The sequence below is a fragment of the Rhinoderma darwinii genome, chromosome 13 (genome assembly GCF_050947455.1).
Source record: "Rhinoderma darwinii isolate aRhiDar2 chromosome 13, aRhiDar2.hap1, whole genome shotgun sequence".
NCBI classification, from domain to species: Eukaryota; Metazoa; Chordata; class Amphibia; order Anura; family Rhinodermatidae; genus Rhinoderma; species Rhinoderma darwinii.
This window is the reverse complement of record NC_134699.1, coordinates 17003569-17030221: the sequence shown is the minus strand read 5'-3', so window position 1 is coordinate 17030221 and position 26653 is coordinate 17003569. Positions and strand designations below refer to the sequence as shown.

General features: G+C 42.7%; 2 protein-coding genes across 8 annotated transcripts in view; both read right to left on the bottom strand.

Moving 5' to 3' along the window:
* The window catches only part of FMNL1 (formin like 1), a 35599-nt gene extending 14021 nt beyond the window's left edge, over positions 1 to 21578 (bottom strand). Inside the window, exons 1-16 of the mRNA XM_075846957.1 lie at positions 21396 to 21578; positions 14611 to 14694; positions 13960 to 14043; positions 10539 to 10612; positions 8058 to 8141; positions 6839 to 6976; positions 6607 to 6712; positions 6411 to 6487; positions 5920 to 6013; positions 5766 to 5840; positions 4734 to 4844; positions 2589 to 2738; positions 1395 to 1496; positions 1079 to 1286; positions 500 to 997; positions 34 to 158 (exon numbers count right to left, since the gene is read on the bottom strand). Coding sequence (XP_075703072.1) covers positions 34 to 158; positions 500 to 997; positions 1079 to 1286; positions 1395 to 1496; positions 2589 to 2738; positions 4734 to 4844; positions 5766 to 5840; positions 5920 to 6013; positions 6411 to 6487; positions 6607 to 6712; positions 6839 to 6976; positions 8058 to 8141; positions 10539 to 10612; positions 13960 to 14043; positions 14611 to 14694; positions 21396 to 21554 — 2169 coding nt within the window. The 5' untranslated portion in view covers positions 21555 to 21578. The remainder of the gene's footprint in view (positions 1 to 33; positions 159 to 499; positions 998 to 1078; positions 1287 to 1394; positions 1497 to 2588; positions 2739 to 4733; positions 4845 to 5765; positions 5841 to 5919; positions 6014 to 6410; positions 6488 to 6606; positions 6713 to 6838; positions 6977 to 8057; positions 8142 to 10538; positions 10613 to 13959; positions 14044 to 14610; positions 14695 to 21395) is intronic.
* A 2948-nt stretch (positions 21579 to 24526) lies between these two features.
* LOC142665667 (myosin light chain kinase, smooth muscle-like) overlaps positions 24527 to 26653 on the bottom strand; it is a 49688-nt gene continuing 47561 nt past the window's right edge. For all 7 annotated transcript variants that reach the window (XM_075845393.1, XM_075845394.1, XM_075845397.1 and 4 more), the window contains one exon: positions 24527 to 26037. In XM_075845393.1, the coding sequence (XP_075701508.1) occupies positions 25787 to 26037 (251 nt within the window). In that variant the 3' untranslated portion in view covers positions 24527 to 25786. The remainder of the gene's footprint in view (positions 26038 to 26653) is intronic.

Genomic DNA, 26653 nt, shown 5'->3' with positions numbered 1-26653 from the left:
TGTATCGAAATGCAATTTTAGGATTTCCTGTACCTGTAGCACCTTGTCATCGTTCAGCTGTGTGAATACTGTGCCAGTGATCTGAGTGGGTTTCAGTGCCACCCAGTTGAGGATGGGCATTCTGTACTTTGTCTGGATTGTTTTCTTTATGCTAACTCCTAAGGAAAGAACGCCAGCACATGAGAAGTGTACAAGGTTTACCTCCCAATGATTGAATTAAGCGCCAAATGTATTTTATATTAAAAAGTATTTATAATAAATAATGGCCTCTAAAATGGAAGATGGGGTCTCCATATAAATAAGTAAAAAAAAATAGCATGATTGGCATCCAGTCTGGTCTTGAGATATTAGTGTTGGTTAGATACCCATCGAGACCACCTAACAGAAGCCGTGGCATACTGCCGATAAGTGTGGATATAGTGTTAGAACCCGACCACACGTATCAGTAGTCTGCCTTTTAAAAAGTATTTATTATGACAAGATCACTCCTTATTCTTACCGTTAGCCAGAGGTGGAGCAGGAGTGCCAGGTGGTGGTGGGACACTAGGACCTCGTGGTGGAGGTGGAGCCGGTGGGGCACCAGGTGGTGGAGGTGGAGCCGGTGGGGCACCAGGTGGTGGAGGTGGAGCCGGAGGTCCACACGGTGGTGGCGGAGCAGGAGGGCCCTGAAGACCACCAGCAGGTGGTGTATCAGAGGGTGGTGAAGGAATACCAGATTCACCAGTAGGTACGACATGAGATTGCCTGCTGGTTCCATATGCTATTGACTGTGGGTATACGCCATCCATCGCATCATTTCCAGGAAGGGGAGGAGGAGCAGGTGCTGTGGTAGACCATGATACTGTGTGTGGTTGGGAAGCAGGCCTATCAATGAACTGTGGCCCTTGAAGTAGAGGAGCAGGTGGAACAGTTGGGAGGTCTGACTCCAGTACTGACAATAGAGGTAATGTAGAGGCATGGGTGTCAGACGATCCTTCTAGCTCATGAGAAGAGACATCTGGAACAGAACACAAAACATAACCCTCATCTTGTTTTTGAATTGTATTAATGTGGACAATCTGTGTGTTACCGGACTTACCCGATTCCGAGACTATGGTCAAGCTGATGGCTGATGGTGAAACTGGGCGGATAGTCGTAGTAGTTGGGGAACCTGTGTTCTCACTAACAAGAGATGGTTCTTCTGTGCAGGTGTCCCCTGCAGGTTCGACCCAGAGGACCGCTTGGTCACTTGTCTTCAAAGTTGTGACTTTCTGATGGGTGAAGGAGGAGGGGGATAAACGCTGCTCCTAGAAAAGATCAGAGACCTCATGAAACATTTGTACTGTCATCCCGTCCTAGTCTTCCTGAATGTTGATGACATCATTTTTGGTCACTGTAATACATTATTGGGTTACCTTTGCTGCTTTCTGCTCCTTTCGAGTCTGGTCAAGTTGTTTCTCAAGCTCAGCCACTCTTCTCATGTATTCATTCTCTGTTTGCTGTAACTTTTCTGCATACTAGGAGGAAGGGAAAGAGATTTAGGGTATTTTCCCATGTAGCGTAAATACTGTGGATTTCATTGCTGAAAATCTGCAGTGTATTACTGTAGCAGCAGCGCGGATCAGATTTGAACAAATCTCATCCGCACGCTGCATAAAAATAAAAAAAACGGTTGAGAAATTTTTTTAATCCGCAGCATGTTCATTTATGCTGTGGAATCACTTTTTTTTTTTTTTTGCTGGTTTTCCCCATTGAATTCAATGGGGAGGTAAAACCCGCGACAAATCGCAAATGTTGCAATTTTTGCAGCAGAAAAGCTGCGATTTCGCAGCAAAATTCGCAACTCAGTAAAAAAAAAAAAAAAAAAGCAGCCTATTACCCAGATCTCACTACTTCTCTGTAGAGGCCGGCCTCCTGGGATGACAGACTGCAGCAGTCACAAGGGCGCTGTACTGCTCTGAGAGATGCGTCACAATAGGGTAAGTATAAGGTTTTTTTTTTACCGCTGTTTTCTGTAGACCTAACAGCCCAAAAAAAATTCACCACAATTTGGTGCAGGTTTTTTTTTTTGGGCCAGAATTCCCTATGCGTTCCAGGGATACGCTGTGTACCGCGATGTGTGGACATTCCCTTTTAATTCACATCGCATAACTTGCATTTAGTTATGTGTAATTTAACTGTAGAAATTTGTTTTGGTTATGGCTTCCTCCACCTGAATGTGGGTTTAATACTGCATAAAAACAGATGCGATCCATAGTGGAAGGAGCAGATTTTAGAATATTGAACTTTATATGCAGCCATGCAATCCAGAGTTACTGCTTATATTAGTCTAGAACTGATGTCAAGATTCTGTGGGCTTCAGAGCTCAAATCTCTCAATAACCACTTCTTGTTCAGTGTCTGAAGAGTTTTCTAGTAGGAAAACACTCCCAGAATGCAATAAATTGTCTTACATTAGGAGAGTTAAGTTAAGTGACTTGACAAAAGGTTGACTGCTTTCAGCAACAACCAGCAGAATTGTGACTGCAGCTCTGGACTATATACGATTTTCAGTACAACAAATCCAGAACCTCTGTTTTTGGCATTTATGTATGTTGTATGTTCACTTACATGTGCTAAATGTCCCTGTAGGTCCTCTACATGCTCCAGTAGTTCACTTTTGTTTTCCGTATCTTCCAGGAGGTTGTTGACATCAAAGATATTATCAAGATAAGCCTGGATTTGGACAATGAGCCTTTCGCTTTCTGTATGCTTCAGGACCTGGAAAACAGAAGATACCCAGTGGATGAGAGACGCACAACAGACTCACCTGACCACGCTCCTTTTCTTACACCACTTGTATGATGGTGTAGAACGGACACGGATTGCGCTTCGGCTTCCAGGGGACTTTTACTGCAGCAACCAGATGTGACATTATAGTTTAAAGGGAACCGGTCACCAGAATTTCACCTATTAAACCAGCAATACCTGGCGGTATTGGGTGCAAAATAGTTTTTATGTAATCTATAATTATCTTATAAGTCGGCTCTGTACCTTTTTTAGTATTCAGTTTTAGTGTTCCTGTGCCGTATGCTAATGAGCATAAGTCATATCTGCGTTCGAAGAAAATCATATCTTCATTCCTCAAACCTTTCCGAGTTAACCCCGCCTCCTTACTTTTGATTGACAGCTCCTCCCCCTCTACCCAGCACCCACGAAAAACCGCGCTCAGACAATGGGCACGCGCAGTAACTAGACTTGAGACCCGGACTAAGAAGGAAAGCTTATATTCATCTGCGATCGCGCGCATGCGATCTCAAATGAAATTTTGCCATTCAGGGCGGGCCAGTTTTCGGTGGTGGGCGGGCATAAGAACGACAAACGAGACTGCATGATTATTACCATAAAAGGCGCAAAATCTTTGTAAACCGTTCTCTACGGTCGGAGGAGACGTTTAGGAGCGGGGATAACGGCAATAAACTTTTGACTGCAATGTCCAGCGAGGGGTGAGGAGAGTTTTTAAATAGGTGAAATGCTGGTGACAGGTTCCCTTTAACCCCTTAATGACCAGCCTATTTAAACCTTAATGACCAAGGTATTTTTTACGTTTTTCCATCGTCGCATTCCAAGAGCTATAACTTTTTTATTTTTGCGTCAGCATAGCTGTATAAGGTCTTGTTTTTTGCGGGACAAGTTTGTATTTTTTTTAATAGCACCATTTTGGGGTACATATTTATTGATTAATTTTGAATAACTTTTTTTTGGGGGGGGGGGGAATAGAAAAAAAAACTTTCGCCACACTTTTTCGAGTCCTAAATCTACGCCGTTTACCGTGTGGTATAAAGAACACTAATTCAGCGGGTTGTTACGATTGCAACGATACCAAATGTGTATAGATTATGTATGTTTTACTACTTTTACACAGTAAAAACACTTCTTTTTTGAAAATTATTTGTCTTTGTGTCTCCATATTTGAAGAGCCATAACTTTTTTATTGTTCTGCCGATGCGGTTGTAGGACGGCTTTTTTTTTTTGCGGGACGACTTGTAGTTTTTATTGGTACCATTTTGGAGTAGATGCAACTTTTTGATCACTTTATCACTTTTTTTTTAAAGTCAGGATTCACAGAAAACAGCGATTTTTCCATAGTTTTTCTATTTAATTTTTTACGGCATTCACAGTGCGGGTTAAATAATGTAATAGCTTTATAGTCTGGCATAGCCTAGCCGGCATACACTACAGGCAGACCTGGGGGCCTTTATTAGGCCCCCGGCTGCCATCGGAGACACAGACACTCGGTGATCTTCTTGCCAGGTGTCGGTGGGATGAGAGGGAGCTCCCTCCCTCGCTCCAAAACCACTCAGATGCGGCGCACGCGATTAAGCGCAGCATCTGAGGGGTTAAACAGGTGAGATCGATACTTATATCGATCTCACACGTTCGAGCAGGGAGATTTAACGGCTCCCTGCTCTGTTTATTTATCCTGATGTAGACCCGTAAAAAGGCTATTGCATCAAAATAAAGCCCATTAGTGGCCGCCGTGAAAAGGCGTTGTGGCGGTCACTAATGGTTTAAAGGATTTCAAGAAACCCTGTTCACACAATGTAGAAGTAACTGCACGTGATTTAGGACATGCAGGTATTTACAGCCACAATGTGACCTCACCATGGTGTTTTTACTTGTACACGTGAATCAGTGTAACCCTAACAAAATAGGCGCTATAAAAATGTCCATATAGAAACACAACATTCCGCTTGTAAATATGCAGGAACTTACCTCTAGGTATTCATCCAGTCCCAACAAGGAAAATTCATACTGCAGGTAAACCCGAAAATTCATGTTTTTCACAGAGTGCACTACAATGTTAATGAACTGCATGCACGCCACCTGCAAATGTATATAAGAACATTAAAGGAAAGATTACAATGCCTCCAAATGTTTTTCTTCTTAGGATAGATCAGGGCTTGGCTTAGACAGATGAGGGATAAGAATTTCCTTTACTTTTTTAAAGTAGTGTTAATGTGTTCATGAAATCTTAAAGGAACACTCCGGACTGATACGGTTAGGTCTAGTGCAGAGCCTGAGAGGGCGGAGTCAGATTAGTGTCATGCACCACCCCCTCATACATTATGAATAACGCAGGGCCTACGTTTTGGCTGATGGTTCCTTTAGGAAAAGGATTACGATGAAATGTCTGGTAATTATTGTATTTTTTTATTAAGCTTGGGTGTAAATGAATTAGAAATATTAAACACGCACAGAAGAAATGTTGTGGTATAGTGATCACATGCCCCAGCGTGCCTACTGGAAAGTACTACCCATGGTAAAAGTAGGGACATTTTGTAATAAATATTAAGGTTACGTCCACGTGAATCGCGAACACTGCAGAATTTCTGACCGTGGAAATTGACTTGCGGCGCGGATTAACAGTCTTCAGCAGGTTTATTTCTCTTGCGAAAAATGCTGCAGAATTTACACACAGAAAATCGGAAGTATTTACGGTATGTGTGGACGGACCGTAATAGTTGATGACCTTCCTGCACTCATCAGGACTACATTTCCCTAGTCAACCAAAATCTGTTGTCTTCAGTGGATCTGGGTATGAGCCAGAGAGGAGGCCCATTCCAGGTTGGCCTCGTCCCCAATTTAAAGGGATGCTCTCTCCACAAATGCTGCAATGTTAGCAAACAAAGTGGAAAATAGACTGGGGGGCACCAGGACTTCTTGTCGCGGGCGGTAAGAAACTTAATAGTGTCAAGCAGGTCTTGAAAATGGCAAAATATTACCGTTTGGAGCTTTACCTCTTACCATAAAATCGATGTTGCAATCTTCGCTCCGGAAATATTCCATCAACTTTTCAAACCTGGAGCTTTCCCCACAGACCTACACAAAAATCAAGATCAATATGCATAATAGACATTTTGGTGTAAAATTACAGCACACTCACATCTCTGCTCCCTACCTCCATGAAGTAAGTGAAAGCGGAGAGAATCAACTCATGCCCTCCACGGACCAGACACACGGCAGCGAGTAGTTCCAGAACCAGGGCCTTCGTGCTGAAACCAAAAACACAAGATGTTCAATCAGTAGACCAGGTAGGACTAGACAGGGAATAGTGTGAATAATGATATTTTATAGGTTGATCTTCTAGTTGGGTGCATTGGATTTACGGTGTTAGCGAGAAACGGGGATGTATGTGACCAGAGCAAGAAGGAGGGTTTAAACAAGCAAGGTGCACCAAACCAGGGTCTCAACCTTAAGACATGAGGGGCATCATGGAACAACATGTAGAGATTGCACTGAACAATGCAGATTAAATTTTGGTCTTTTTGGAAATTGCAACCAAACTAACAAAAAACATGACACCCATGGGACTTGTAGGTTTTACAGCCTAAATGACCTACATAACATTACGGTTGTCGAGTGTTCAAAAAAATTCTTGCCTTTACTCACCGGGCGTTCTTGTTGGTGAGGCTGAGGGTAATCTGGTTGACACAGGATGGGTGAGACATAACCATGCTGAATCCCAACTATAAACGAAGAAAGGAGAGGCTATGAGGACCGGTCACAATATGTTTGGCTGACCGAGCATTTTAGAAGGGCTGTTCTTTATGTCACACAGTACCTGGTGTATCGGAATAGTGCTTACCTGGTAGTTCATGATTGCTCGCAAACACATGATACACACGTGGACGTCGTCCTTCATATTCGCATGTTTAGAGGTTCTCATTGTGGCCCGATTGTAAAAGTTATATCTGTTGGGATACATAATAAATAGACCAATGTTGATACCATACAGCGCATTATAAAGATACAAACTACCGTAGTCATGAAGTTTAGTTTTAAAAAAATAAATAAAAATGACTCGTCTTGAGAATTACTTGGCGGTCAGGTGTCGAGCTCTTGATGGAGTTGTGGAGGGGGTGGAAGATGCGCTGCTTTTGTTAATATCCTCCAAGGATCTCTGTAAGGCTTTGGGTTTCTCAGTTGTACCATTATCGGAGCCGTCCATGTCAAATCTATACAAGAAACCGGGTTAGGAGCAATATGTAATTGATGGATGGACAGACAAGTGGAGAATCCTGGAAAAAGCCACAAAATTGGACAAGTCCTCTAGTTTTTTTTTTACAAAAACTTACACATACATAACATACTTTGAAATAAAATCTACTGAGGCCCCTTAGTAAAAAGTTAGAGAAAGTGGGTCAAAACATTGGCTGTTTCTAGGGAATTGGAGGATGCCAATGAATATGTGCCCCCCAGCACGTGGTTCTATGGATTCCTGTATTCAGCGGCACATGTATGGAATATTTACTTGGAGTACTTTAATATTTAAAACAATGCGTTGGGCCTGTACTTTTTGTCTGCTGTTATCTATCTATCATTGGATGAATTCCCAAAACAAGACTAGAGTTGGCCACAGACCTAAGAAAAAGTCAAGCCAACTGGTATTTTGTCCCGTTCCGACGCAGTCAGGGACCCTGACTGACAGAAACGGAAACCAAAAAGGTTTCCTTTTCCATCACCATTTATTTGAATGGTGACTGATCCGATACCAAGGGCTTCTGTTTGTCTCAGTTGTGCAAGGGTTCCGTCTTTTTGACGTAATCAATAGCGCAGTCGACTACGCTATTGATTCTGTCAAAATGACGGAACCCCTGCACAACTGAGACAAACGGAAACCATTGGCACCAGATTCGTCACCATTGAAATCAATGGTGATGGAGACGGAAACCTTTGGTTTCCGTTTGTGTCAGTCAGGATCCCGTTCCGACGGAAAGCTCAAATGGAACGTCCGAATAAGACCCTAGCGCAGATGTGAACGAAGCCTTATCAGCCTCAATTCAGTCTAGTTCCGCTTATCTCCAGGAAGAAAAAAAAAAAAAAAAAGGATCCAGCAAGGAAAACTCCATCCTGTTAGATCCATAATCACCCGCTAACCCTAGACCATCATCATTCGATTTATGTTTTCAGATCCCACATATTTTTGACAGACAAATCTAAAGACTATAGTCGTGTTGAACCCAATAAAGACCCACAGTTCTTTATTTCAGACTACATGTCATTGTTTTGTTTATATCCAAAATATTTTTTACTTACAGAAAGGAGCCCTGAGCGAAGGACAGATATTCCACCAAAGTGTCCAGACCGCCAACCTCTTTACTGAGGAATTCTTCCACCCACCTGAAAACAGGAACAGAATTTTACAATTTAGTTACGTATGGACATAGGTGTCTCCTAGGGGTATGTTCACGCGCTAACGGAAGAAAGTCTGTAAAATACGGAGCGGTTTCCCTTGAAAACCGCTTCTTATTTTGAGCCATTTTTAAAGCATCAAATTTTGATGCGTTTTTTGCAGCTGTTTTTGGAGGAGTTTTTGGAGGTGTTTATCGATTGACACAATGAAAAATGGCTCAAGAAGTGACATGCACTTCTTTTGACCGGGCGTTTTTTTACACTTCGTATTTTTAAAAAACCTGCAGCAATATGAGCAAGAAAAACGCACTATTTGGTGCGGATTTTGGTGACAGATTTACCAGCGTTTTTTTCTTTGAGATCCTGCTGCAGATTTAGGGGCTGGGCATCACGGGCGCCGTAGTGGCGTCGCTACCACTGTAGCAGTCATAACGGCTGCAGTTGGCACCCACGGGCATGGGGTGTCAACGGGCAGCATAGGTACTTACGCCACTGTATACAGGATACAGAGCAGCTGTATCTCAAAGTAAAAAATTTTTTTCATAAAATGTGATTAAAGTTGCAAACACATTTGTATTTAAAAAAAAAAAAAAGACGTTTCAAAAGGTGTACATAAGCCTTTAAGTCCATAGGGTTACACTATACAATATGTACTAACCCATGTGACTGTTGCACAATACCCATCACATGACATGTACACTACAAGAGAAATTAATGTAAGGCAATGTTCACATGGCCGTACAATCATTTCATTTGATGAGGATTTAGGCGCAGACTTTACCTATGGCAAATGCGACACGTATGAACATTGGATTTCGTGTCGCATGCTGCGTATTAGTCACAGTGTAATCCAGGATATGAATCTAGTTGCACTGGGCTTTTTATAGCATGAGTTGTCTGGAACCTTAATCTTGTATAATTTAAAGGGGAATTCCGGTGAGAATGATCTTCTGTGTGCTATTGGTGAAGTCGGATCTCAGACTTCTGCTGATTTCCAGAATTGAAGAGCTATAGAGCCTACACCTTTGGCACTGCTCACGGATTCCGGTTTATGAAATTCTGACCACATTCGCGGCAAAGGGACAGAATAAAAATAAAACTGCAGGCAAAGTCACTTGCGACCTGCGACCAGCGACCAAACAGTAAGGTTTGGATTTTTGCGACTGTCGTGTCGGAGTCGCGTGTAATAACGCAACCTTATTAACAATCATTACATTGCAATATTCATGTCGTATGACCAAATTCGCCGTGTAGCCCTAGCTTAATGGATATGAAACTGAATTTACAGATTACGGCAGTCAGACCACATGCATTTTGACTTCCTCTTTGGTATAAATGTTTTTTTAGTATGATCTTTATTCTCAGGTAATCTTACATGCACTTACTAAATACATGCATATATGATAACCCAGGGTGGTAAAATGCTGAAAAAACAGAAGTAATGAGCTGCGGAGGGGTTTCTGAAAGTTACTCATCTCTACCATACTTACATCCTTAAACCGGTTCCACAGTGTTGTGGTGTCCCTCTTCCCTAAAGGGGTTGTCTTTTTTTGTTACACGGGTCCCCTAAAAATAAGATGATCACAGGCTGTCCCAGGAATCAGCTGTAATCCATGGGGGAGCCCTTCAAAGAGTGATCAGTTTCCCCTGCAGTGCCACCGCAGGAGAAATGATGTATTACATGGCACCCAATGTGCTTTCCTCATAATGCATAGATGTGCTGGGTCCTCCAGAGCGAGAAAAACTCTGTGGCTGCTCTCTGCTCTGGATAGCAAAATTAGGATCCTGAACAAGGGGACCCCCCTTATGAATTCCACAAATGTGTTTTTTTTTTAAATCTTTGTGAATTGTACCTGGTACGTTTATCCCATAATTTATATGCAGAGGTACTTTGCTATGTAGGAAACAATATATACTTATTTCATCTCCTTCCATAACCCCCCCCCCCCCAAAAAAAAACTATAATTAAAACCTCATTACCCCTTATGCCACTTTTACCCTTAACACGATGTGGTGAGAAGGACTGACCGAGAGAGAGTTTTCTAACCAATGAGACAAACAAAAAATTTCCATTGTTCGTTTTCTCACACATCCCAAATCCGTGAAGGCCAGTCGTGAATGGGCAGATATCTCCCCAACACTTATGAATTAGATCACTGCACAGTGTACTGACCCAACACCACAAGAACAGTCTATCTCAGCTATACAGATCAGTCAACAGCAGCTGCAAACTGATGGTCTCCCTCCAAGCAGAAACAGAATCATTTCTCATTTTCCAACTAGGCACAAATCCTTTTTCTAACCCTTTTAATGGAGAGGTAACACATGGCAACAAGTCGTCGTCTTTTAATATTATGAAGAAACTTTGTGCAGCAGAAAACTCACCCAATGTGATTGGTCCTTAGGGAGATCTCCAGTTCTCGTAGAACCTGGGTGGATTCTTGGACCCTCCTCTTGAACTAAAATAAATCGATTTCTCAATATCCAAGCTCTCACTTATTTGTCAAGCGTACGTGTGCGTGTGTGTGTATATATATATATATATATATATATATATGTATATGTATATGTATGTGTGTGCGGTGAATAGTTGAGAATGATTTTTCATCTATAACTTAAATAACTGTGCACGGAACATACAAACAAATCACATGAAATCACGTTTTAAAGCAACATACTGATGTAGCAGAGCAGAGTTTTGGTAAATAAGAAAAACAGTGACTTTAAATGGGGCAGGTTGAATGAGCCAACACCAAAGGGGGGTGGGATCATCCCATTTATGTACGCCTCTGAAATTGGCACCAATGGGAGGATTGTGGTTAGGTTAGAAATGAGCCCAAATCAATACAGAGAGTTAACTGCAGTCCTAGGGAAAACTACACAGAGTTTAGATAATGCAGTGTGTTATCACAGTGCCCAAACATGACAAATTCAGCTCTGCTACATCTGTATATGTTGTCCATATTACTTTAAAGAGTATCACGGAAAGATCCAATCTTACAGCGACCAGTTGGTCCATCTAGCCTGACTATACATAGTGTATTTTATAAGTTAGGACAGGTTATGATACTGGAGTATCAGAACATAATGGCTTCATTCAAAGTGAGAAGAAAGGTTCCATAGTCATTCCATATGCTCTTCCGCTCTTCATAGGCAACCGTTAGGAAGCAAGTTGTCCCGAAATGGGCTGGTGTGGTGGAGTAACCCAGTAGGGAAGCCCAACTAAGAGGAGACAGGGCTCCATAGTAAAAATCTATGTACGTCCCAGAAGTACGACAAAGTATTGGGTAGTTAGGACTAAGTTAGTCATTGGACTGGTCTTCAGATCATTCAGTTTGGCAGGCAAGTAGGCAGATAGTTGAAATAACAAGGGGAATTATCGTGATATGGCTGGGAAATTACCTATTCCAGAATCCAATGGTATGTTATGAGTGTTCTTCTTATATTGTACTTAACCCCTTCATGGCTGCCATATACGTTCCAACTGCCGATGCCCCGTGCAGTTGCCACGTGTATAAACGGTGACAGCCTTGAACGGGGTTTAATGAGTGCAGTGCTGCTTCAGTGTGAGCAGCGCTGCACTCTGTCTGCCGGGGCTTTAAGAGCCCCGGACTACACCCCCCACTGTAGATCAAGCAAAACCACCTGCAGATAGCGCAACCTAAACTCCCTCCAGGAGCGGAATCCCTGGCCAGCACTTTGGCCGGGGATTCCCCTCCTAGAGAGAGCTCCGACGTCTCTCCATCCCCGCTGTAAATAGTGCCCCCCCGTAGATAGCGCCACCGAAATTCCCACTAGGAGCGGAATCCCCGGTGTCAGATCGCTCTGTTCCGGGGATTCCGCTTCTAGAGAGAGCCCCTGACTCCACTGTCCACTGTTAGGAGCTCTCTCGGAGTGGAATCCATGGCCGATGCTCTGACTGGGGACTCCGCTACTGGAGAAGCCCCTGGTGTCACAATCCATATATGCACAGTGAGGTCAGGGGCTACTTCTGGAGGAGAATCCCCGGCCACAGCGCTGCAGACACTGAGGCAGGGGATTCCGCTTTTAGAGTTAGCCACTAATGTCACTATCCATATATGCACAGAGACATCAGGGGCTCCCTCTAGGAGCGGAATCCCTGGCCCAATGGATTCCACTCCTACAGGGAGCTACAGTCACTATTTACATGAAGCGGGTGCCAATTATGGGGGTGCCAATACATACAGGGGGAGTGGCGCTATCTGCAGGAGGTGGCGCTATCTACAGATGGGATGTTGCGCCGTCTACAGGGGGAGGTGGCGTAATCTACAGGGGGGGGTGCCATCTACTGGGGGGTGCTTTCTACAAGGGGAGGCGCTATTTGCAGGGAGGATGGTGCCATCTACGGAGGTGTGGTGCTGTCTACATGGGGTGCTATATACAGGGGGGTGTGGCACCATTTATATGGGCACTGGCATTATATGAGCACTACCTATAGGGGACACTTGGAGCTATCTACATTGGCACTGTGTGTGACACTATGTGGGCACTATCTACTGTGTGAACTGTGGCACTATTTACAGTTGGCACTATCTACGTGGGCACTGGCAATATCTACAGTGGTATTGCGTCACTATCTACATGGGCACTGTGGTGTTTTCAGGTGGATGGGGAAAAAAAACCTAACGAACAAAAATTTATTTTATTATTTTTAACGTTCATGAAAAATAAATGGCAAATGTCGGTGAAAAACAGTCAGACGGCCGGGAAATGGATTCAAATTTTGACACACATTGATGCAAAACAGCAATGAAAATGGACAGTTGATTCGTTGTTAACTGGACTTTTTTTCACGTCGTGTAAATATATCCTTATAGCCCTCATATCCGCTCACAGCGATCCAGGGTGATATATACATACATACATACACCCACCCACACCCACATACATATACACACACACAATATAGATAAATATATATATAAAAATTTTTACAAACAAAGTGTTTCAAACTTTTGTGATTTGTCTGCTTATAATAAAAGATAAAAACATGGAATTAATTATACTAATCTAGACAATGATAGCCTCAAGTCTTGTAAAAAAAAAACAAAGTAAAAATAGTTGTGATATTCAAAGCAGTCACAAAGATATTATCGTTTAAAGGGGGTTTACCTACGAGAGACATTTATGACGTCTCAGCTCTGGGACCAGCACCTATCTCCAGAACGGGCCCCACTAAACCCAGTTCAGCCGCTCTGTGTTGGTCGTGAGTTACGTAAAAAGCATAACTCGCTGAGCTACGCTGTTTCCCAAGTCCCACAGAACTGAACAGTAGTTATTGAAACAGTGTAGCTCGCATGCTACGCTGCTTCCGTAACTGCTATTTACTACTATGGAAGTTACGGAAACAGCGTAGCTCAGCGAGTTACGCGGTTTACGTACCTCACGACCATATAACCTTTTTCATGGTTGGAATTCACCTCATTCATCCACAACACAGGGCGGCGGAACGGGGTTTAGGGGGCCCCCGTTCTGGAGATAGGTGCAGGTCCCAGAGCGACGACCCGCATCTATCTGACATATTCTGTGGATATGCCACAAATGTCTCTTGTGGGGAAAACCCCTTTAAAGAAGTGCATATCAGAAATGGAAAATTTGACCTGGGGACAGGGGCATCAATGACCCTTGGTCATGAAAGGGTTAATCTTGATTTAATGGGGAATTCCACATTGAGACAATAGTAAAGTGGATAGTATGTAAAAAACAAACAAAAAAAACCATTGGACACGTTCTACACAAAAAGACAACCTCACAATGATAAGATTGGTCATGGCCTGTATCTTACCTTTCGACTGATCCCTCCTGTATCCACATAACTCCTCAGTTTCTGTATATAGGCAGCTGGGGGATTCTTTACCTGGAATCTTTCCTGATGGAGAAAACATTGGAGAATGAATTTACGCCACTTCTGTCTGATGACATCAGAGACGTTGTATGTCTGGGCTACGTCTTGAGGTCGGTAAATCACAAAGTGTATTCCAACGACACAAAGTGGGTAATTTACTAATGCAACAACACCAGTTTTTTGTTCCAAGTGCCATATTATGCGGTGTGGCACGGTTGTATCACTCCAGTCTTAAGGCGGCAATTGACACACAAGATTTATAGCATTGACCTCCTCCAGGTGACCGGATGTCTCCTAGAAGTGGATGGTCTATGGTCATATACCCAACCTTGAACAGATGTCTTCTTCTAGCTGCCACTTTACAAAGTCCAATGTCATCTACTCTATAAATGTATAACCAAATACTCCATGTGCCAGATCTATCATACCAGTTTCAAGTTAAGACCATCTTCATTCTAAAATATAGCCATGGTCATTCACAAAATGTCCATAGTACAGCACGTTCCTGTCCTTCCCCAAAAGTTCTTCTGCTCAACAAGTCCAATGTCTTTCTTTATGACGGTTTAGTAAATATGACAACACGGCACTTACCTGATCACACACCAACTCCCATTTCTTGTCTTGGTCATACTGGCGAAGAACGCTGATCTTATCCGGTGGAAGGTTCATGGCATTCTGCATAGAGAAAATACAGAGGTTAGACTTCCAAGACAGAGAAGGTTTTCTAGTGTAGACATAAAACTCAGATCGACTGATCCATCCACCAACCTTTCTAGGATATGGACATTTTCCACTTTTGGACACCTCCAGTCGATCAGGTGTTTATTTTCCTGGTATTTCGTTAAAGTAGTGGAGTAGACTTTCTACTTTCTGCCAACATGCAGAGGTCTCACTGGACCATATGTTAACAAATAAGGGGGCTCCATTGTATAGAGCAGTGTTTCTCAACATCTCTAATCCAAGTACCCCCCAAAGGCTGTGATCATACGCTGCACCGTGGCAGTAATTCCTAGAGACCCCTGAGGGCTACATGTATCCGAGGGGCACACGTAAGCACCTAGAGTATAAAACATTTGCAACTAAAGAGTGGACATATTCTAGCCAACATTTTGCTCTTGCGCAAGCAACACGTTGTGGTCTTTATAGCCGTTATCTTTACCATTAGTTGGCATAGATCTGCTCCACAGAGACAATGTACATAACGAAGATGCCATGGAAGGTCTCCTGCTCTTGTCAATCCAATCTCCCAAATCTCAGTAGAAATGTTAGTTAATAGAGAACTCCCGTGGTCTGTATAGGGGCAGAAGGCCAAGCAGATTTAATGTCGCACGGTCCATGCCAGACATTTCTTCAGAGATAGATGACAATGACTCCAATCGTCTTCTCCTGCGTGTAACCAAAGCAACCAAAAGAAGCTTTTATCTGCACTACACGAATAATATATTTGGGGAGATCCCGGGCCACAACATTTCTACTAGTCTGGGTGGGTGACATGGGGGGGGGGGGGAAGGAGCGACATTTTGGGATCACAGCAGTCAGGGCAGTGGAGTCGGGGTCAGTATTGGGTCAAGTCGGAGTTGGTAGAAATGCAGCGACTCCAACTTCAAAATATTGAATATTATACATGATTAATATTGTATTAAATGCATAGTGTGTGGCATATTTATTCACAGGAGTTTAGATAAAATGTCTGTTCAGAAATTGTATTTCAATAAATATATTTTATGATTGCTTACATGAAGTCTGATGTTACCGCTTCACTACAGTAGATTTATGATTACTATTATACATAAACCGGAACTGGAGTCAGAGTCCTGGTTGCCACTTTTTTCAGATGTTCCCGAAAATTGATTGAGAGGGGGGGGGGGGGAATCACCAGAATGCAATTTCTAAACTTCTGGAACTCCGTCATACATCAGTCTTTTTCCCGTAATATCGAGCTGTTAATCCATGAGGCTATTTACATGGGTTGAAATACATGTCCTATACTCATATGTTTTGCAGATAGAAAAGGGCCATTGAAGTCTATGGAGTGTTCAAAATACGGATGTATCTATATGTCATCAGTATTGCATCCGTATTTCAAAGGGACTGTCTCTTGTCATTCAATTTCCTCCCTAGAAGACAGCCCATCAGTATTACGTATCTGTAAGGGTATGTTCACACGGCCTATTTTCGGGCGTTTTTCGGGCCGTAAACGCCCGAAAAATCGGAAGCAGAACGCCTCCAAACATCTGCCCATTGTTTGCAATGGGAAAAACGCTGTTCTGTTCCGATGGCCGCGTAAAAAAACTACCGCGAGAAAGAAGTGCAGGTCACTTGAAAACCGCTAGTTTTTAGTCTAGTGTGTGAACATACTGATGTAATATCATCCATAATACGGATATATTGCACATCTGTATTACGGATGTGTAAAAATGCGCGTTGACCAAGGATCAGTTCTTTTCCTGCATGTTTTTTGCAGCATTTTAAAAAAGTTATATATAGGAATTTTTCCAAATTCTTGGGCTCAGAAAAGAACAACAGTATAAACGACGGGCAGGGTAAATGGTGCTCGTTAGAAATGCGGTAACCCGGCTGAAGGGCACCATGACCATGGTGGGTGGTAAGACGCTCAATACCTTTATTGCCCAGGGGCTCGGGCCACTCTCAGTCCACCCTTGAGGATGAGTGTGATGTGTTTTATTTGGTAGCTGCATTTGGAGTATATAGATGTTTAAGGGTGGGATTTAGTGGTCTAAAGGCCCCTCTACCCACATCTGACTGCCAAGTCCTATGACAAAGGTTGGTCTTACTACTTGGCACACTTTTATAGTCACGATATTAGTGAGCACAGTTCTCTGAAGCAGGTGTCAGTTTGTTTCTCCTCCCTGTGGGTTTCCTGCTTCATAGCCGAGTAGCGTCATCTTCCTGTGGCTGAGATATGTGGAGGGGGGGGGGGGGGGCTGAGGCGTTCATAGTCAATGCAAAAAGTTAAAGCAGCAAACATTACAACATAGCTTGCTCAGTGTCTCCGTATAAAGCACATAATGTTCAGGCCTGGTATCCTGAATGTCAGAACAGCAGGGAGAGACCGAGGGAATCAATAAGCTGTGCCGCTCAGCAATAGATGCTGCTCTGTCCCTCTCGCAGTACATTATGCTGCAGCTCTGTGTGCTCAGATTGGCTGCTGTATAAGAGCACAAGCCCACCACACATGCAACAGGAACATTGAGGGCTGATCTCTATTACAGCAAGTACTGCATGCTCATTATCTACACATATACAGAGGCAAATCAGCCTTTACAAGAGGGTTCCTAAAGTTAATTTTTATAACTCCATGAGGACCATTCCATGTCTTTTCACATTGTGGGGTCATTATCCTTAATTTGGTGCGGCAACGTTAACCTCCATAGTTTAAAATAGCTATTAAAGAGGATGGGTCACCTTTCCGGACATGTCTTTTTTTTAGTAGATAATTGCATTCGCTGAGAAATAACCATTCTGCAATATATTTTCTTAGAAGTCTACGTTGTGCCGTTCCTCGGTTATTCTTCCTTGGAATTTATGAATAAATTGACAAGTGGGTGTTACCATTCCCATTAAAGGGGCATGCCCCTACAGTCTCACTCTGTCAGCACGGATTGGACAGTGTCAGTCTGTGTAGGGAAACACCCAACAGGTAACACCCAGCTGTCAATTTATTCATAAGTTTCCAGGGGGAATAACTGAGGAACGGCACAACGCAGCATTCGAATACAAGATGCTCTAGAATTGTTTTGTTTCATGAAGAATACAAGTATTTACTAAAACAAACATGTCCGGAGAGATGAGACCCTAGAGATTTGCTTTAATGCAGTGGCGTACAACCTGTGGCTCTCCAGCTGTTGTCAAACTACAACTCCCAACATGCCCTGGCAGCCAAAGCAAAAGCCAACAACTTCATGATGATTTAATTTGTCTAATATTTTTATCTTCTTCCCACAAATATGAAGGCCAAAAAGGGGGATCAGGTAAGAATTGGAGTAGGGCGATATTCGCAGACAAGCAGTACTTTAATTGGTCTGTGTCCCCATAGTCCATGCCATTTACATTAAAACCAGCCATCCGTTGATCTGCAGTTAAAAGGAGTATTCCCATCTTAGACATTTATGGCATATCCACAGGACCCCTATTTCGCCAGGTGCAGTGGCCACAAGCTGCCAATTCCAGGCAGGGACTAGAGGAGAGGGGGCCCCGAATGCTCTCAGCTCTCGCCATTCTGTCGCATGGGCATTAAAGAAACAGTTGCACAGGCGCTAGGACCCGCATCTATCACACATTTATGACATATCCTGTGGATATGCCATAAATGTTTAAGATCAGAATACCCCTTTAATGAAATCTGGAGTCTGTGCCTGAATGACAGCGACGCTCAATGAGTCACTAAGACAGGAAGGAAATGTTGACCAATATGCATGGCGTCAGATCAGGATTCTTCCTCAGCTCGGTCCTGTGACCTCCTATACACGTGTTTGCGATTACATTGCTACCAATGCATCAGTATAAGACTTATATACATTTTGTTGAGCAAGTTGCAATATAAAGGATTCATATTTGACTTCTAAGGGTGAGAACACATGGAGCGGCAGAATGGATTTGCCAGTAATACCAGAGTTTTACCGGCAAAGTCATGCGGCCATTCGTCACCGCATTGGAGCACGATTTCACCCGACGCTCAGGTGTTTTCTCACCCTCAGAAACACATCTCATTTGTACTCCCTGCCCTAGTTTTTGTATGTCTGTAAATAGCTGCTGTCAAACTATAACACCTAGGCTGTCAGAGCATGCTGGGAGTTGTAGTTCCACCACAGCTCGAGAGCCATAGTTTGGAGACCCCTGCTGTAGACCGAAACTAGCACCCTCCCTGACTAGCAAAATTGTTTTATGCTGAATCATCATGGAGGTATTCTCCCCTGGAACCATTGCTTTCTAATACAATCCAATACGGAGGCATGAAGTGTCGACGGCTCTGTAGTATGGCGATGCAGGGACCCTTTGTGCTTCCTACAGGCTCCATGCACACAGCTCTGCGCATACATTAGGTTTATTAGGCCATCTCCACCTTAATTCCCACAGCGGCTTCTCGACAACCAAATTCACAGACCCAATGCATCCGACAATCGAGCCAACAAGTATCGACCAGAATCTTGATTTTATGCCAGTCCCTGGTCTTAAAACAACCAACCGGCTTTACTAATGACTATGTGATGCAGGGTGCCGTCATTATTTATGCTTCGTGTTTTGTGAAAAAAAATAAAAATAAAAATGTTACGCAAAAGTTGAACAGCACTATAAAAAAACAAAAGCAAACTGCTTATGAAAAACAGTGACAAATGGCTCAACGCCCTCCCTCCTACAAGCTGCCTACACCCCGCATAATACAAAACAGCAGATGAATGACAGCGTGAATTATATATGAGCCATTTCTGTGCGACCTCACACTAACCTCCATATCTAGTGTCAGTTCATAGGCCAAATCTCCATAGGAAGCCTCGCTGTAGGAAAAACCTTCTGTTCTGTTATAGTGATACTGGTGGTGGTGGGGGATATGGGGGCTCAGATCGCTGCCAAATCCTCTGTAAACCCCTACCTTACCCCCTTCAGAGCTCGGAGGTAAAACCCTGGGAATCTTCCTTCTCTACATATTCTATTTTGGCCTATCTCCATTTGTTGAAACTCATAAAACCAAGAAACACTTTTTCTGGGGTTCCTCCATGGCAAAAGGATTCAGAATTGCTGGTTTAGAGTATAGTAGAATTGTATCCTAGTCATGTCCAGTGGTCGGGTCATGTTGGGGGTTGTAGTGTTCTATTGTATTCTAGTCATGTCCAGTGGTCGGGTCATGTTGGAAAGTGTAGTCTTCTATGTATAAAGTATAAATAGAATGGCTTTATGGTCATGTCCTGTGGTCAGGTCACGTTGGGAAGTGTAGTACTCTATGTACAGATCAGTGGTCTCCAACCTGCAGCTCTTACAGAACTATAACTCCCAGAATGTCTAATTTTGCTACTACTGGAGAGCCGCAGGTTGGAGATCAATGGTATAGAGTACAATAGAATTGTATTATAGACATGTTAGGAGATGTACGGTTTCTCAACTGGACACCGATAATAGAAAAGTGCTTTTAAATGATGTGTTCCCATGTATTGCAGGATATGGAACTATCACCCCCAATAGTAGTGACGTATATAGTGATGTTTAGTGCGGTCATTGCATGAGTAATTCCCAGCTGGTTTAGAAGTGACAACAACAGCTGCAGACACGGGAGGATGACATTACACACAGCTGACATGTTGCCCTATATGTGCTATAAACAACTGTCACACCCAATGTCTGTGTGGCAAGCTAGATTCCTCAATCTGCTACGATATTGACCGGTCCCCTAAAATCTCTAGAATAAAATTATGAGATTACAGCAGTGATTCCCAACCTAATGACTGAGGGAACCCCTACTAGTACTAGCACAGAAAACCTTGGGGCAGGTGAAGCATTCTGCACGTCTTGCCCAGTGCTATAAATTGGTAGCGATTTGTTGACGGCTTTGCCTCGGATTAGGTGGATATCAATTTGCCATTCGTACAGGTCATACTACTCTGGTTTTCTGGGGAACCCCATACCAGATTCAAGGATCCCTTGTTGGGAAACGAACTCGAATGTGAAAAGTAGTTCTCCAGTTTGAACAACCCCTCTTCATGTTGAGGATTCCCATAGAAAAACGGATCAAAAATGGGTCAAGCATCTGGGAGCCCCCCCGCAAATATTACTCAATGAAGGCAGATATGGGCTATGTTGGAACAGTGGTCTCCAACCTGTGGTTCTCCAGCTGTTGCAAAACTACAACCACCTGCTTTCTAGAAGTTTTTCAACATAAGGAGAACCATGGGTTGGAGACCACTGTTCTAGAACATCAGTGTCGGTAGAGAATATTCTTCTTGGACCATAAACTCAAACACTGACTTTCATTCTACCAGTCAGGCCCAAAGAGACTTGAATTGTCCTTCCAGAATCTAGACAAGATGGTACATGGTCTATCAAATGTTAAAATAGCGATTGTGAAAAAGAGCAGCAGGATATGAAAATACGTGGAAGTTAAGAAACAACATTGTGAAATACTGAGGCAATGCAGAACCTGGAGATATGAGAACGCGTTGAATATATTTCACATGGGGTCGTAATTTTAGACCCGTACGTCAACATTTATTTAAGAATCTAATCTTTGTCCTTCAGATTTTCAAGATCTGCTGTGAATTGACCCTCAGATTTGAGGCTCGAGGTCTTCCATACGCCCAGTTTCTTATATCTAATTTGGACAGAGTTGCATCTATACATTCATTCAGCTTCAGGAGTCTACTCACCAGCACCACATTGAATCTTTCCTCTAGTTCCCCCGAATTTGGTCTTGGAAGTTTGGAAGATGTTCCATCTCTTTGTTTTTGCAGGGGAGCCCCATTACTTGGCGATGTCCTAGAATCCCGGGCCTGGAACATATCCAGGGACCCGGCTGCGTTCCCCATAATCCAAGCTGCTCCGCGTTTCCACGCTTCTAGATCCAGGCTTGATTCTCAAGGGGGGGGGGGCGACAAGGTATACGTGAAGACAAGGAGGAGGATGTATGAAGTATAGAAGACTTACTACAAAGTATCAGTAAGGTTTGATGGTGACACGCCCAACTTCCGATTACGTGGTCGCCTTCTATACATCACATGCTTGCCACAACCACCAAGGGGGTAACACGAAGAAGGAAGGTGTGGCAATAGATTCGGAAAAGCAGAAATTACATGCCAAGGTCTCTTCTCCTTTCACCTCGATGTCTTCTAGTTTTAAGATTCACTTCTTGTCCAGTTGCTAGAACTTGTTTTTGCTGGTGGCCCCTTTATAAGACGTTCGATGCAGGAGACCACAAGGCAGAAGGAAGTAAGGTTTCAAAATCAGATGGTAGATGTTGAGGAGGAGGAGATATTTGGTTTAGGACGTTGTTTTTTTTTTTTAAGTCCAATGGACGCCGTTTAAGAAGTATATAGAGGAATGATCCTATAGAGGAGAGGTTAGTCGCTGCTAGCCAGGAGGAGAGACCGCGTTGTGTATACAATGATAGAAAGGCAAGGTGCACGGGCGGAAACCAAATACCACAACAGGTTATAAGATCCCTGTACCTTCAATAGTCAGGATCTGTTAACCCTAAAACACGAACATGTGTATATTTCTGTGGAAAATACACCGTAAAAAAAAAAATGCAAGAAATTCGCAGAAAAAATAAAACCAGATGAAGGTGCGGTTTTTGATGCGGTTTTTACATTTTGCTGCGCATTTCTTTAGAACTATGAGGATAGAATTTTCAAGCGGAATCGCCAGATAAATGGACATGCTGCGGTTTCGAAAATACGCATCGCAGATCAATTTAAGTCACGAAAAATACCGCAGCGTGGAATCTTATAGACTGTGCTGGTGCTGTATTACGCTGCTGTGAATCCCAACTGCTAGGAAAGCTGAAGGTCTCAAGGTATTTTGACACTTTCTTAACCCTGGCAATGTACGACATACTTGGTGTTGTAGTTCAACAAGTATTGGCCGATAATCTGCTGGCACCAGAGCAATTCATGGCTTGCAGTCAAAAGGAAGCAACTTGATGCAGACAGGAAAGCAAGTTCCATTATGAAAGAGCAGTCAAACCGTAAGTAGAAGTACAAAAATAAGTCTATACAATAGAATAGTCATATAGATACGAATATAGTCACCTGCAGAGAAACCATGTTCCGCAATGGAGCAATTTATAAGACGAGGCTAAAGTTGTAAATCTCATCAGTTACTAGGAAAATAAGACTCGCGTTCACGGCATCTACGATATTGCCCCAATAGAGTAGCCTTAGTGGGTGACATGAAAATCAGGGTGGAGGAGGGGTTGATGAGATGGCATTTGTCATATACTGGTTGAGGGTTTACATGTAGGAATCTTCTTTCTCCATAGAATTATGTGAACCATTTTGTGCTTTGAAAAAGTCTAAGGAGAATCACACGAGCCAGCTCAGTGCTTCCGATTGGCTAAAAGGAGCCAGTGAATGGCAGTACCTACGGTTGGCACATAAAATAGTTAGCAGTAGTTTTATGTCCTGAAAAAGCTATAAGATGTCCGACGGGGCCCTTGGTGCGGGAAAATGATCCTAGTGGTATTAACAAGCCACAAAACATGAAGACATCCCACAGAGATTTTATCATTGGGACTTTCTGCACAAAGATCCCCTTGTTACAGCACCCCTAGTGGCAGAGGTCATGTATGTACGCTCTACCAACTAACCTGGGGAGGTTTCCAACATACAGATCTATTATGTAGTATGTAAATTTCCATAGTTAAGAATTTAAAATAAAACATTACAGACAAAACGATCAGAGGTGTATAAATATATATATATATATATATATATATATATATATACACACACACACACACACATACATACATATACACACATTATTATTCTGAAATGAGTGGCCATTCTAGAAAAGTTACATATCCCCATAAAATAGTACAACCTGGAAGGAAAACAGACACCGATTAGGCTATGTTCACACGGCTTATTCTCAGGCGTTTTTCTGGGGCGTAAACGCCTCGAAAAACACCTGAAAATATGGAAGCTGAACGCCGCCAAACATCTGCCCATTGATTTCAATAGGAAATACGGCGTTTCGTTCAGACGGGGCGTTTCTCTAAGCGGCCGTTTGAAAAATCGGCGTGTAAAAAAAACGGCCCGTAATAAGAAGTGCATGTCACTTCTTGAGCCATTTTTTATTGTGTCAATAGAAAAACCTCTCCAAAAAGCGTTTGATTCTGAAAAGTCAGAGGCCGTTTTCCCTTGATAACAGCTCCGTATTTTACAGCCGTTTTACTTTAGCGTGTGAACATTGTGGAATCGAGACATCATATTGTTTATGGCTGCCTATAGGCGAGGCTGGAACGGCACATGCAGCTTCGGTGAATTTGCCTGATCGAGTGCTGCTTCTACGCAACACACTAATCACTCCACGGTTTCGGTCCAAATTTTTGTTAATAGGGGACGGGACGGGACACACAGGCACACACACACACACACACACACACACACACACACACACACACACACACACACCCCTGCTTGCCAGCCAAACTGCGTTGGGCAATGCAGCATAGTTGCAGCTCAGTCAGTGGTTTACAGCGATGCAAAATTACTTAAAGATCCTGACTGTCAGCGCCTCCCTCATCCCAGTCATTTAATTCTGCTGGTAACTAGACGCTGTATTGTATACTGTGCCTATTTACCATGCTCAGTCCTCACTAGTATAACCCCTCATAAGAAACGTCCCCCTTTTTTAAGTGAAGTTGTTTCAGGACAGAGCAGAATACCATTTAGTGAGTGTTCTAATACAATGACCGGGTTGACTGCCCTCTAGTGGCAAGGTCATGTATCTAAAAAGAGGTATGTTTTCAAATGGTCACCAGAAGTTGGCAAAAATATTTAATGGGTTAAGTTTTAATGAATTGAAATTATTTCCGTAAAATGAACTTAAACTTTAACTATTTTTTTAACAAACATTAAAATCTCTCGCATTTATACAAGAAATATCTAATAGGCAATCCAGACAAGAGTTTTCACATTGTTTGGTTATAAAACATACAAATTGGAGACGATACAACACTTGGCACATTTTGTTGCGCCAAAGATCGATAATTGTAAGTCCTTGTTCACACAGTGCAAATTTGCTGAAGGTTTTGCAAGCATCTTTTAAGAAAAAAAACAGAGTTGGATGCAGGACAGCAGACAAAGACCTTTCTTTATATATTTCTACTGTTTAGATTCAGTTTCTGGTTTTGGCCAAAAAAAAAAACGTGCAAAATCTGCAGTGAATCAGCAGTGTGTGAACGTTATGTAAGGGTTTAGTAGAGCGCTATCTATCCTCCCGTCCCTCCTCTGTCCTCTGGTCGTTACCAATTTCATACGGAGCTGAAACCCTCAAACCAGAACCTGGTTGCTATGGATATGTTGCCTGACAACCCCATTTTACGCAGTGCATCTCTAGTAGCAGTCAAGCCACAACATTCCTCCATCACATCCTAGGTTACTAATCAGATTAAGAATATACTTAAAAAGGGGTTGTCCAGGATTAGAGGGGGGGGGGGAATGGAGTCAAATTTTTCAAAGAACGGCGCCACTATTGTCCATGGGTTTTGTCGGGTATTGCAGCTCAGCTCCATTTGCTTGAATGGAAACGAGGAGCAATACCCAAAAAAATAGTGGACAAAAAAGTGATGCAATTTCTGAAAAGACACAGACCCTTTTTTCTAATCCTAGTCAAACATGTAGTACATTCAAGACCAGGTCCATAAGCCTACCTCTATATGGTTATGCGGGTAGGAACGTCTGCAGGTAAGACAAGTTCTAGATCATCCGTTCCATTTCAACGTATTTGAGAAGACATCTACATATATAGCACAACGTACATTTAAAAAAAAATATTATACAGCAAAAGTCAGCATAAAGGTATAGAATCAGTGCATGCAGTGTACAGCAATAGTAATGCCCTGAGAGATCTGCTGTATGCAAATGAATGCATTATATACAAACATACCCACTGGCTAAGATTGTTCGTAGGTTTTTCCTATTTCTATAAAGGCTGAATTACACGCCAGCTTCAGCCTCCTAGCGGCAGGAACTATATACCCAAGGTGCTGGGTCTCCCCATGACAGGAGATAGATAGTTTGCATGTCCAGTCAGATCAGTCAGTTTTTACAGTCCCATTCCTTGTTAAACGCTCTGCACGTAGACAATGGACAGTCAATTTGGCTGATGTTTCTGCTTGTCCAAGGGGATTTGAAACCTGACAGGTATACACTCCAGAATCATTGGGCGAAACATCAGAGATAATAAGGGTGCAGCTGCCAGAATCCTCATACTCAATCTCGAATCGCTTACATTCATGGATCGGGGAATCAGAGAAAAACCATAAGACTTCAGGATCTGGGTAACCTAGATCAGGTAGAAAAAAATAAAATAAATTTGATATATATATATATATATATTTATTTAGTTAGCTCCAGGATAATCCACAGACTGTAATCCGTCACATCATTCCCTTTTGAAACCCAACACATTCTTAAAGACCACCTCCAGTGAAAACACAACTTTCCCACCTGACTATATACCACACTCTACACTTTTTACGTATACTGTACTTACTTTTTGAACTGCTGCCTTGTATGTGCTTTAAAAAAAAGACTCCATCTTGATTCTTAGATTTCCCCAGCTTTCTCTTCCTCTCTGCTTTGCTATCAATCCCATGATGCTTCAGCACAGCATCACATGACCAGCTAAAGACTGTACCATTTCTGCATGCTAGGGGACACTATGATTATCATTCTCTCTATATCCTCCTAAATAAGTGGAGTATAAAGACAGGAAGGCTGCACTATATTCTTTTATACTATACATTAGTGGTAGCTGATGATAGGAGTTTAGTTTTACACAGGAGGGACAGTGTGGTACAGAAACTGCTGAAGCCTGTGATGGGTGATACAGATCTCCATAGACTCAAGTAGAGAAACCGTGTCAATACTGCGGCTAAGTAACCATCCCAGTCTGATAT